The sequence below is a fragment of the Neophocaena asiaeorientalis genome, unplaced genomic scaffold (genome assembly GCF_003031525.2).
Source record: "Neophocaena asiaeorientalis asiaeorientalis breed wild unplaced genomic scaffold, Neophocaena_asiaeorientalis_V1.1 scaffold82, whole genome shotgun sequence".
Lineage (NCBI taxonomy): Eukaryota > Metazoa > Chordata > Mammalia > Artiodactyla > Phocoenidae > Neophocaena > Neophocaena asiaeorientalis.
Window position 1 is genome coordinate 1,827,398 of NW_020173068.1, and position 12,760 is coordinate 1,840,157.

The 12,760-nt window shown below is 47.2% G+C and overlaps 1 protein-coding gene and 5 non-coding genes across 7 annotated transcripts; all 6 read right to left on the minus strand.

Annotated features, from left to right (window-relative positions):
• Positions 1-289: 289 nt before the first annotated feature.
• NOP56 (NOP56 ribonucleoprotein) lies at positions 290-5,070 on the minus strand. Of its 2 annotated transcripts, XM_024743110.1 has the most exons (12): positions 5,015-5,070; positions 4,783-4,872; positions 4,208-4,322; positions 3,461-3,622; positions 3,105-3,303; positions 2,548-2,735; positions 2,315-2,466; positions 2,034-2,134; positions 1,521-1,669; positions 1,184-1,305; positions 862-999; positions 292-701 (listed from the first exon to the last, which is right to left on the minus strand). In XM_024743110.1, exons 1-12 carry the CDS (start codon positions 5,015-5,017, stop codon positions 684-686), a joined length of 1,437 nt encoding a protein of 478 aa, XP_024598878.1. In that variant the 5' UTR covers positions 5,018-5,070; the 3' UTR covers positions 292-683. The 2 variants fall into 2 exon arrangements, with proteins under 2 accessions (XP_024598877.1, XP_024598878.1); XM_024743109.1 differs by having other exon boundaries at positions 290-999.
• LOC112398624 (small nucleolar RNA SNORD57) lies at positions 1,069-1,139 on the minus strand. The gene has a single exon (XR_003003031.1). It is a non-coding gene; the product is annotated as a small nucleolar RNA SNORD57 (small nucleolar RNA).
• LOC112398625 (small nucleolar RNA SNORD56) lies at positions 1,393-1,463 on the minus strand. The gene has a single exon (XR_003003032.1). It is a non-coding gene; the product is annotated as a small nucleolar RNA SNORD56 (small nucleolar RNA).
• LOC112398627 (small nucleolar RNA SNORD86) lies at positions 1,886-1,971 on the minus strand. The gene has a single exon (XR_003003034.1). It is a non-coding gene; the product is annotated as a small nucleolar RNA SNORD86 (small nucleolar RNA).
• Positions 2,859-2,990, minus strand: LOC112398626 (small nucleolar RNA SNORA51). Its single transcript, XR_003003033.1, has one exon. It is a non-coding gene; the product is annotated as a small nucleolar RNA SNORA51 (small nucleolar RNA).
• On the minus strand, positions 3,779-3,846 carry LOC112398629 (small nucleolar RNA SNORD110). Its single transcript, XR_003003036.1, has one exon. It is a non-coding gene; the product is annotated as a small nucleolar RNA SNORD110 (small nucleolar RNA).
• Positions 5,071-12,760: the final 7,690 nt, after the last annotated feature.

Below are 12,760 nucleotides of genomic sequence, written 5' to 3' on the forward strand. Positions count from 1 at the left end.
GGAAGAGAATTTCCTCTTTTTCTTGGGGACCCTCTTGTTTCCTGACAGATGGCAGAAAGGGAAAAATGGGCATGAAAGAGTGTCATCCATTGTATGAACACGTGCACACACCCCGTTAGAATTCCAGCTGTTAAGTACCCAGGGCAGAAAGACTGGTGGATAGAAATGGTGTTAAAATTGTCCAGTGTTTCTGGGATGATTTTTAAATTGTATGGCAGGTGACCCCCCCCCCGCCCCCCCGGCCAATCACTTAGAAGGTAGGGGGAATACACAATTATCTAAGCCCAATAAGACCACCACCCCCCACGGCCCGGCCAATCACTTAAAAAGTAGGGAGAATACACAATTATCTAAGCCCAATAAGTAATTTACAGAAAACCCTACCATGCTGGTTGCAAAAGAATCATGACACCAAGTTGCAGAGTGGACCCTGAAACATTGGCAGACTGGGCACAATGACAATCCCAGGGAGAATGATTCTAACATAGCACACTGGAGCCCTCCCTGCCCTCAACCCCCAGTATGAAATGCTACCATTTCTAGATATGTCTGGGAACAAGCAGAGCAGGAATTTACACTACCCACAGTTGAGGACTCCTGGGAAGCAGCCAAGGACAGAACACACTAGCCCAGTGAACAGGTGTTGCTACAAACCAGCGCTCTGGGCTCTTGAGCGAGTTCTCTCAGCACCTATCTCCTTCCTATAGAATCAAGAGGTAGTTTTAGAGGTTTCAGATCCTTATTTCAGTCCAAAAGCCTGTATTCCAGACCTTGACTTGAGGTGGCATATCCTCTGTTCTGCTGTTTTCTGTCCTATGGCTTAAGATCTTCACCCAGGGGTAAGGGCTGTCTACTACTGACCTCACATTCCTCCAGGGTACTACTGCTGTTTTCTGAAGACGCCAGGGCAATCGCAGCCAGCCTCTTCTTTTCCTTCTTCAAGCGTTTCTTCTCCTGTTTCTCCAGCTTTCTAGTAATCTCAGCAGCCGCTTCCTCTGCCTGGCCAAAGAAAAGTGCTGAGGAGGCTTGAAGACCTCTGGTTCCCCAGGTCTCTCTCTTGGCTTTATTGGATCAGGCTCATTAAATCAGTTTTATGCCTCCACTCTACATGGTCAGGCTAAGACAGTTCATCAACTCCAACAGCCAGCTCTGGTTCTCCCCACCTGACCTGACCCAAACTGACCTGAACCATTGCCTCCTTCATGACATCCAGATTCTTTCGTGGAATCTCTCCAGTCTCATAGAAGGACAGCCGCTCCTCAACTTGTTCTCGAAGCTTCTCCCCAAATACACTGGTAGGTACCTCTGGATATGCATGTAAGTAAACATAGCACGTCAGTCTCTAAAGGGACAAACCACTCGCCACCCCCAGTATTCCCTCTACCCTCAGCTTCACTCAGACCCAAAGTATCAACACTCACTAGGTGAACTGCTGTTGACGAAAAATACTGCCATCATTGTAGAAGCTGCTAGGGTAGTCAGCCTCCCTCCCTCCCAACTGCCAACTTCCCCACCCATACCAGAGAAACAATCAATTCGTGAGGCAATACTGCATTTGTTTGCCAGGTATCGGGAGATGCGGCCTTTGTTCTTGGCAGCTGCTCGGCCAATGAAGGTAGAGTGGAAAATGAGTCCATATTTTGGGGTGTTACCCCTTGTCTTCAGGGCTCTGGGAGAAGAATATTCAGCGGAGAGTTTTAAGATCAGAAATTTCAACCGTGTTAGCTAAGGCAGCGCCTCCCTTCCCCTCTTCCCCGTTTCCAGGTAAGCCTCAGGCCGGGATGGGTCTCTACCCCACCTCATGCCAAGCCACCACTCCCAGAGGCAGAGGGAAGGCATCCAATGTCGCTGACCTGGAAAGTTGGTCCCTGTGCTGGGCCCAGGGAATCACTCAGACACCAGGACTGGCCATCACCCCCATAGCAGAGGCCTGTATAGGTCAGGGAGCCCTGGTCAACCATCACCGTGATCCCCAAACAAGCAGTGGGCACCAGAAGTGGCACCTGAGTGTGGGCAGGTGCCCTCACTGGTACCTGAACAGGGCCTTTTCAGCCCCAAGGATCTGCACTGTGGATGCTGGATACTTGGCCAGATTGGTGAGACTGCCAGCGTGAGCAATGAGACGTGCACCTACCTGGAGAAGGATTCAAGGAATTAGAGAAGCTGGGATTGCCAACCTACCAACTGCATAATCCTGCTTCACCTCCTCCCCATCAAGTACAACTGAGGAAGATATGATGGGTCAGGACATACAGCAATACAAATATACACGGTAATTCCTTAATCCCCCATTTTTTGGTTTCCCATGACGCACCGCTTCCCCAATTAGGGCGGATAGACTGGGGGCTACTTGGCTCATCTTGGATCGCAGGTAAGTGTGTAGGCTTTGGCGGTACTCTGACAAAGACACCACACGACTGGAGAAGCTCTCGATGTTTATCAAGTCAATGGCTGATATGTCCATGCCTAAGGGACATCAAGTATGAATGCAGGAGCCCAGTATTCAGAGCCCTGTACCTTATTTTGGCTGCCAGGCTCTATACTGACCCATGGAGGACCGCGAGGCATCCAGAATAGCCTTAGCTTTGGCTGCATCCATTGTCAGCTCCTCCAGCTTCTCCAACTTTTCTTCATTCAGCTCCCTTCGGTTTCCAATGAACTGAGCAAGGCGGCAGTATGTAGCATTGTCATTGATGATCTTTACCAGTTCAGGAAAGTGATATCCATACCACTCCCTGCAAAGAGCCACAATCACTCCATGGCCCAGCTGCCATGTCTCAAAGCTATAGCCTCAGCCCTCTCCAGATCTACTCTTTGCCTGGAGGAAACCGGAACAAATCAGATCCAAAACCTCAACTCCATGTCCCCCCATTCACAATACAGACCAGGCAAAGGGCCTGGGCTGAGGTGTATATGAGGTGCGTTTACTCTGCCTCCTCTTTCTATACAGTCAGTGTAAGAACACAGCCTGTGGTAAGCACCAGGAGGCCCAGCTCCGCCCCACGTGGTTCTACCCACAGGAGCCAGTCCTGATTTCAAGATTCAAAATTAGCTAAACCACAGACCCAAGACCTTGTTTCTAAGGGGTCACCCCTGCACTTTACCTGACACGCATGGAGAAGGTATTGATGTCCTTATCCAGCTGGTCCAGGAGGCTAATGGACTGGATAATCATATTGTCCACTCGGTTCACATTAAACTTAACTTTGGCACGAGAATAGCTGTGTCCCAGCCCCAGCTGGGCTTTACAAGCAGACAGATCAGTCAGACCCTTCACCAGGTTGTGGAAGTGCAGACGGACTCCTGGAGGAGGACAAGACTGTGAGCAAGGAAGGGCTGAGCTAGCTCCTGCACCCATGGGCACCAGCCAAGCAGGAGGGCTTCCAAAAAGCAACCTTAAGCCTAATGAGTTTCTAGACACCCCCACCCAGAACTCAAAAATGTCAATAGATGGTCTCACCTCGAAGGATCTCGGCTATGACACCTCCAGTCTGGCAGTTGTACCCTAACTCCTCTTGTATAGCAGCACCTATCTTGGGGTCCCCAACTCCCAGGAGCACTTTCTTCTTTTTGGATGGTAGGTGAGTCTCCAAGAGCAGGCGGAGGTCCTCATGAACAACACCTCAGGGCAAAGAACAGAGATCCCACTAACATGCTGAAGGATGCTTAAATTATAAAAAGGAATCCTGTCCCCTCAACTGATCACTGACAGACTGATCTTACGTTGGTCTCGCAGAGCATGCTAGGACGGTGTGCCTAGAGCCCTCCCCTTCAGGCTTTGCTCAGAGACATGGAGACATCAGTGATCATACTCAGGGGATTGACAGACTCAGGTCATCACTGCAAAGCCTGCATCAACCATGGGAGGAACACGACTCGGGCCCAATAACGTAAGTATAAAATACGTTACTGAAAGCTTAAAAAACACCCTGGAGCACAACAGGAGCATTTAGTACTGGATTTACCTTCTGGGACCAAACCTCTTTCTCTTGGCTTTTGGTATCAAAATCAATTGAACAAAGTAGCAGAAAACCACATTTGATTGGGTCTAGTATTATACCAGGCCCCCCACCCCTGCCAGATTTCATTTAGGAATCACTTATCACTACAGTGCCCACAAGAAATAAGGCCTACATCCTAGACTGTGCAATTTAAAAGGTTAACAGTAGCAGGCTTATCTCCCTAAAATATTTAGTGGCAAACTCACCTTCAGACACAGCGTTGGCATTTTCCAAGGCAACCTGGGACGAGGAAAAGGGACAAAAAGCCACGAGACGAACGATGTTGTGGAACTTGCCCAGGTTCAGCACGCACTCCTCCACCTGGGGGAGAGAAAGACGATGAGTAGTTTCCTTCCCTCCCTCTTGCCTCTAGGGCGCAGTAAAGCAGCTGCAGGTCTGGACCAACCGAACACTTTAAAAATGAACGGATCACGGGCCCTAAATCCCGGTTCCGCTTCATCGGTACGGGGTGGAGTCCGGGAGACTTACTTTCTTATATTTTTGCATTTTTCATATAGAGTTTTATTTGCTCTTTACGCAAAAATGAAAATCTGCATTTTGTAGACAGTGCACACAAATTCGAATGCGGGAGACTTACTCTTAAATGCTTCTAACACGATTCTAATCACGAATGCAGGTAAGCACCCCCTGCTCTTGAGCTGTAGCGCACAGCGCACCCCGCAACGCGCGGCCGGCCACGTGGGAGTGCGCGGTGCATGCTGGGGCCCGCGCTGCCCGAGGGGCTGCGGCGCGGCCGGGAGAGCCCACCGCGTCCACTCACCTGCGGCAGCAGCAGGCTTATCTCCTCTACTTCCTTCAGCGCCAGCAGCGCGTAGCCAACCGCATGCTCGAAGAGCACGTGCAGCAGCACCTGGAAAAGGAGCCGGGGCGCGAGCGTCAGCGCGGCCCCCGCGTTCGCCTGGCTTCGCTCCCCGGGGAGGCCCGGGCCCCGGCCAGAACCCAGGCCCAAACCATGGCCTCCGCCTCGCCGGCAACCCGCAACCACTCCTCACCATGGCGCTCGCTCCTGGCCCGGCTCGCACTGCGGCGAGCGGGTTCTGGAGCGCAGAACCAGGCTCCGGAGGCCACGCCCCCGCGTCGTCGGCCAATCAGTGGCCGGGGACTGTACCTTTCCGTGCCTTCGGAGGGGGTTCGCCGGGGTGGTACGGCCCGCAGGGCTGGGGCGCGAGTGCGGACTAGCGGGCTTTTTCCGGCCTCGGCTGAGGCTTGGCTGCCGGGGATGCGCGGGGCAGAGGGGCCAAAACGGTTTGGAAAGGCTCTTTTCCGGATAACTGTCCAATCCCTCATGTTTTCATCCTGTAAATTACGGGCAGCAGAGCTCTGTGGAATCCGGGCTGGAGGCCCCCGCGGGGGCCGCGGCGATCCTTCCGGGCAGAAACTATTGCGGAGCCCACTGTCCTCAGCGCCGGGGATCTCTGGACCCAGGCGACCGCATGACCCCTTTCGGCCCCGCCGGGCACTGGGGACGACCCTGTCTGGAGCCCCGGGTCCGCGCGCCTTCCCCTCCTTACCGGGACGGAAGCGGGGCCTGGGGTGCGCTGGCGCAGACCCTGAGGCATCGTGATTCCTAGTGGCTGGCTTCGTGCTTTTAAATTGTTTTTTATTTCTTCTTAAAAATAAGGGCGTCAGGCGCTGAAGTAAGAAAGAACGATGATCCCACCTCTTCCTAGGTCGGTTTCTCCTTCCCTGCTTCTGCAGAACCCTGCTCCTTTTGCGGGGCCACGTGTCGCTCGCCCTAGTGCACGGCCCTAAATTCTTAACACGCGGTTAGCTCCAAGTGAACTGGAGCTGCTTCCGTGTCCTCGGGGCAGCTTTTGGGCACTCGGGCGACTATTTTGAAATTACTTTTGCTTTAATAATTAATATTAGAGTTATAAATCCAAATCCTGGTTACCCCAAAGTGGTATATATGCTGGTAAATTTAAAAGTAAGTCATCTTAAGGGGATTTTTTTTTATAACTTAAATTCCCACAGCTAACGTGTATTTATAACTTTAAGGTATTTTCTTAAGCAATTCAGTTATTTGACAAGATCCAATTACGGAGCTCACTTTTTTTTTGTAATTATTATTTATTTTATCTATTTATTTTTGGCTGCGTTGCGTCTCTGTTGCTGCGCACGGGCTTTCTCTAGTTGCAGAGAGCGGGGGCTACTCTTCGCGGTGCGTGGGCTTCTCATTGCGGTGGCTGCTCTTGTGGAGCATGGGCTCTGGCGTGCAGGCTTCAGTAGTTGTGGCACAAGGGCTCAGTAGTTGTGGCTCACGGGCTCTAGAGTGCAGGCTCAGTAGTTGTGGCGCATGGGCTTAGTTGCTCCATGGCATGTGGGATCTTCCCAGGCCAGGGATCGAATCTGTGTCCCTTGCATTGGCAGGCAGATTCTTAACCACGGCACCACCAGGGAAGTCCCTGAGCTCACTCTTAAAACCTAATGAACTTTACTTAATCTTAAATCTTAAAATCGCATAGTCTTAATATTGCTTGCAAATGTGCTTGAATTTTGTTACATGTATCCACTTACAGTCATGAGTCTGAATCAGTCACTCCATCTCACATTTTAAAATGGAATTGCAAAATTAATCTATTACATCAGAATATTAAATTCTCTTAAACATTATAATTACCAAATTAAATAGAAGTTTCCAAAATGTAATGGAAGGGCTTCCCTGGTGGCGCAGTGGTTAAGAATCAGCCTGCCAATGCAGGGGACACAGGTTTGAGCCCTGGTCGGGGAAGATCCCACATGCCATGGAGCAGCTTAGCCCCCGTGCGCCAGAACTACTGAGCCTGAGCTCTAGAGCCCGTGAGCCACAACTACTGAGCCCACATGCCATAACTACTGAAGCCCACGCACTTAGAGCCCATGCTCCGCAACAAGAGAAGCCACCACCGTGAGAAGCCTGCGCACTGCAACGAACAGTGGCCCCTGCTCGCTGCAACTAGAGAAAGCAGTTCGCAGCAATGAAGACCCAATGCAGCCAAAAATAAATAAATTTTAAAAAATGTAATGGAAAACATTAATGCTATGACTGATTTACTTCATACTTCTATACTTAATCCTAAATATTCCTGGGGTTACAGGTGCTTATCTACTAAGGTAGGGGGTTTCAAAGGAGAAGTTGAAATGGGATTGCAGAATTAATTTAGATATTCTTGGCCAGCATTAAAAAAGTAGGATGAAAGAATATATGAAATAATAATACATCACATAGAGTAAGGAGTATTGATTTATAAAACTTTTGTCTCAAACATACATATGTATACATGTAAATGTACACATATACATGTATATACAAATATATATACCATATATATAAGTTATATAAATGCACACTTCTGTGGATTAAATACAGAAAGCCTGAGAGTCACTGAGCTGAAAGTTGACTAGAGTCATACTTTGACTTAGAGAGTCATACTTTGCTAACTTAGAGAGGTGGCTGAAGAAAAGTACACTTCCACTAGTGAGGAAGAAAAGTGCACTTCCACTAGTGAGGCAGAAAAGCTTTTGATTAGATGGGGACATGGTATAAACAGTAAGAATATTTCTTTGGCTTCTTTACCTCCCTCTACTAAACTATCTTCCCTGGTACTTCATAATCCTGACCTCCATGGGCATCTCTGTAGCATGTGATGTCAAAGACCATATCTCCCTTGCCTTTGGGCTGTTTGTTAGGTTCACCAAATTTGGGGATGATTTTTAAGCAGCAGTGAATATGAATGAGTCAGCAAACCTGGGTTCAGATCCCAGCTCTGCTACTTACAAAGTGACCTTAAGTTAATTGCCCAGCCTTCCTGAGTTTTCATTTCTTTTGCAGAATGAAGATGGAGGATTCATTCATCCTGTCAACAAACATTTTACTGAACACAGGCCAGGTGTGACAGAGGTGAGGTGTGGTAGCTAGTATGTGACACAGATGTGGTACCTGGCATGTAGTAGGAACTCAACGAATGTTAGTGGACTTTCATCTTGTTCTTTTGTCCCCCTTATCAATAAATAGTGATACTTTTTTTAATCACAATATTTCATTTTACCTATTCTCAGTTGAGTCTCAGTTCTCCCATCACTTCCCATAAAATCTACTAAAACCCCATTTTTTACACACCCAGCTGCTCTGATTCATTTCTATCATGTTAGCTATTAACTTGCACATGTAGACAGAACACCTCTAAATATTTGTTTCACACAGGAAACAGTTTTGCATTTCATTTTTCAACTTCCAGTGGCAGTAGATGGACAGTTTACTGATTAAATGTTGTTGGAACCTGTAAAATATGTTCAGTGTGTAAACTTGTCAGTTACTGTTATCTCAGTTGTTTCTGGTTTAAACAGGGCTGCTAAGAATCCTTCAGATTTCCTCTCTTCTTCAGGTCTTTTCAAAATTGCACTAGGGGGCTTTCCTGGTGGCGCAGTGGTTGAGACTCTGCCTGCCGATGCAGGGGACACGGGTTCATGCCCCAGTCCGGGAAGATCCCACATGCCGCAGAGCAGCTGGGCCCGTGAGCCATGGCCACTGAGCCTGCGTGTCCGGAGCCTGTGCTCCGCAACGGGAGAGGCCACAACAGTGAGAGGCCTGCGTACGGCAAAAAAAAAAAAAAAAAAAATTGCACTAGGGTTTATGGGAGCATTCTTATACCCTAGTTGCAGGGGAAAAGGGGGTCTCAGTTCTCTGTGCTCAGGATCTGTGTCTTAGTTCTCTGTGCTCAGGATCTGGTGCTGTGTCTTGGGACCCCATCAATCCCTGCTGTAAAATGGCTGCTTTGGACTGGCCCCTGGACCTGTGTACTTTGTCCTCTGAGACACACTGATCTCAGCCAGGTGCTTGAAATCTCTGAGCTCTGGGTCTCCTTATGTCAGGCCTCTACTGGTTCCATGCTGTGTGGCACCAGTGTATTTCCTCACTGAGGCATGCGTGGTCTTTGGGATCATCTGCCTGCCACACGTAGGCTGAGAGGACCAGGCTCATTACCAGAGGAACTTTTATCCTAACCCTTCCCTCATGAATGCTCTATAAGCTTTCCTGTGCTGCACTGACCATTGCATTGGGGTGAGTGTGGGACCTCTAGAGCAGAGGTCAGTAAACCATGACCCTGGGACCAAATCTGGCCTGTGGCTTGTTTTTGTAGGGCCTAAGAGCTAAGAATGATTTTCACATTTTTAAAGGGTTATAAAAAAAAAATTATGACAGAGACTATATGTGGCCCACAAAGTCTAAAATATTTATTATCTGACCATTTATGCAAAAGGATTGCCAGTTCCTGTTCTTGAGGTATGTGGCTTCATCTGTGCCACGTTCGGGGAGCATGGCAGAAGTGAACAGATATGATATTTGTAGAAATGAAAAACGCGTTGAAATTTAAAAGAAATGCATGGATTCATTAGCAAATTAGGCATGGCTTAAGAAAGTATTAGTGAACTGGAAGATCTAACCAAATAATTTATCCAGAATGCTACAAAGAGAGATAAAGAGGTGAAAGAGCGATTAGGAGATATAGAATGTGGAATGAGAGAATCTAGCTTCTGTTCTGCCCAGAAAGCAGAAAGGATAAATAGGAGTGTATTAGTGAGGGTTCTCCAGAGAAACAGAAGCAATAGGATATAGCTATAGATACAGATATAGATATAAATATAGATAAGAGATTTATTATAGGAATTGGCTCACATGGTTATGGAGGCCGAGAAGTTCCTTGGTCTGCAGGCTGCGAGCTGGATGATGTAATTCAGTTTGAGCCAGAAGGCCTGAGAATGGGGGTGGAGGCAGCTGATGTTATAGACCCAAGTCTGATACTGAAAGCCTGAGAACCCAGAGTGCCAATGTCTAAGGGGAGGAGGAAATGGATGTCTCAGCTCAAGCAGAGATGGAACTAATTTGCCCTTTCTTCACCTTTTGGCTCTGTTCTGGTGCTCCGCGGATTGGAGGATGACCACCCACGTTTGGGAGGGCCATCTGCTTTACTCAGTTCAATTCAGATGCTAATCTCTTCCAGGAGCACCCTCACAAACACACCCAGATATAGTGTTTTACCAGCTATCTGGGCACCCCTCAGCCCAGTCAAGTATACAACATAAAATTAACCATCACCAGGAAGAACAATATTTGAAGAGCTGGTGGATGCAGTTTCCCCAGAACTGATGAAAAGCATGGATCCAAAGGTGCAGGAATGCATCTCAAGCAGGATAAATAAAAAGAAATCCAGGCTTTCACCCATTGTAATAAACCAGCAAAACACCAAGAACAAAGAGTCTTGAAAGCATATTTTAAATTATTAATTCAAATTTATAATGGCCACAGATTATTCAGGATTTCTACTTTCTTGGACCATTTTTGTTATAGTTTTCTGGGAATTTGTTCATTTCATCTGTGCTTTCACATTTTATAGTATAGATTTGAATTGGAGAATTTTTTATGTTTTCTGCATCATCTGTAGTTGTGATTTTTTTATCCTTAATATTTATTTTTACTTCTTTCCATTAGTCTTGTCAGAAAGTTTTTAATCTTATTACCATTTCAAACAATGAACTTTTGATTTTGTTGGTTCTCTCTATTGTCTGTTTATTTTCTTTTAAATTAGTTTTTGCTCTTACATTTATTATTTCCTTTCTTCTACTTGTTTGGCTTTATTTTGCTGTTCTCTGTTTCATTTCTTAATATGAATGTTGGTTCATTGGTTTAAACTTTTCTCCTTTGATATGCATTTCCCTCTAAGTACTTCTTTAGCTGTATTCCGCAAATTTTGGCGTGCAATACTTTCATTATAATTCAATTCCAAATTTATTCTAGTTTCCATTATGATAGCTTCTATGACCCACACATCGTTTAGTTGGGTGTTAAAGGTTGAAGTCTGCCTTGCTTTCCATTGCTGCTTTCTAAGCATTATTTCCTCCTCTTTCTCTTAGAAAATCCCCAGCCACCCATCACTGCCTGGTAGCATCCAATTTTGCACTGGAAAGGACACTACTTACTGTTTGGATGAGGAGGCAAGATGCTATTGATTGAAAGAGTTTTGGGGTGCCACAAGCTGTTGCATTTCCTCACCTCAGATTTACTATCCTGATTGCATTGTTCCAGCTTCTGCCAATGTCAGACTAGTTCTTTAAGTTGCCAGTGTGGCCCTGACAGCTGGCATCATTTTATGTGTGTGAGGCCCAGGCGACTCATTTTAGACTGCCGACACCTCACAGACAGGAAGATTGAACTGGTGGGGGTGGTGGGAGGGTGAGCAGAGAAATGAGCCCAAAGCTGCATCTATTCATCTTCTCAGAACCCAAACTAAGCAATGTAATTCAGCTGGTCTGTTTTGGGCCCCCGAGAACATAGGTATGTTTTGAGCTAGCGGGCACCTTGGAGACCATATGATCTAACATCTTCTTTTGTGGATGAGGAATCAGCTTTAACTGTTAATGTTCAAGAAGCTACAGAATCAATTTTTCCATTCACCAAAAAAAAAAGGGGGGGGGAACTTCTCTGGTGGTCCAGTGGCTAAGACTCCACACTCCCAATGCAGGGGGCCCTGGTTTGATCACTGGTCAGGGAACTAGATCCCACATGATGCGCCTAGGAGTTTGCATGCCACAGCTGAGGATCCCGCATACCACAGCTGAGGATCCCGCATACCACAGCTGAGGATTCCACATACTGCATCTAAAAGATCCCACATGCCACAAGGCAGATCCTGCACACAGCAACAGAGATCTGCGTGCCGCAACTAAAACCCGATGCAGACAAATAAATAAATAAATACTAAAAAAAAAGTGAGTGTGAAGGTACTGTAAGTGTACTTAAAAAAAAGAGGTTTTGTGTGCCTATTGCATGCCAAGTATCTTTTTAGGTGCTGGGGGTACAGTTGTAAACAAAACCAAGTCCCTGCCACCATGGAGTTTACACCCTAGGGGAGACAGAAAATCAAGTAAATACGTAGTACATCAGACTTTGATACGTGTAAAGGAATGTTCCATTGTTTTATAGAGGCCATTGGTGAAGAGGCGACATTTTGAGTAGAGATCTTAAGGGGATAAACCATGCAGAGATCTGGGAGGATAATAAAAGCGGTAGTAGTACTAACCCATGACTTCTTCCTTCAGAGACTTCACTGAAGACTTCATCTTCAAGTGCTAAGATGTTTCACCGTGGGAGGCTGACCAGGGTTCCTGAGGAAGATTTCAGGGTCAGGAGGGAATTTAGGTATTCACAGAAGAATGTGTAGGTCATTTGGAGATGGAGGGTGGAAAGAGACTGGAGGCAAGAGGTGTAAGATCCTTTCTGGTCAGTAGTTGGACAAAAGACTAAAAAGGATCTAGCATGTAAGATCCAGGATGTAAGAAGCCTTGAATGAAGGCCAGGATGAGTGGCTTGGGTCTGATGAGACTCTTACTCTCCATAAAGCAGTGTTTGATTGGAGATTAGTTTGGAGGTGACGTACAAGACAGATTTCTCACCAAGTTCCAGCTGAGAAAATGTCCTGCACGGGCAGCAGGCCTGAAGCGTGCTCCAGGCTCAGCTTTAAAAAGCCACAAGGCGGGGCTTCCCTGGTGGTGCAGTGGTTGAGAGTCTGCCTGCCAATGCAGGGGACATGGGTTCGTGCCCTGGTCCGGGAAGATCCCACATGCTGCAGAGCAGCTAGGCGCGTGAGCCATGGCCGCTGAGCCTGCGCGTCTAGAGCCTGTGCTCCGCAACGGGAGACGCCACAACAGTGAGAGGTCCTCGTACAGCAAAAAAAAAAAAAAAAAAAAAAAAAGCCCAGGGG

Bases quoted from the DNA above. Each gene is read 5' to 3' on its own strand.
- NOP56 (XM_024743109.1), bottom strand. The intron at 2,736-3,104 runs GTAAAGTGCAGG...GGCTCTTTGCAG, and splicing joins ACCTTCTCCATGCGTGTCAG to GGAGTGGTATGGATATCACT. The intron at 1,670-2,033 runs GTACCAGTGAGG...TTCTTCTCCCAG, and splicing joins GCTGAAAAGGCCCTGTTCAG to AGCCCTGAAGACAAGGGGTA.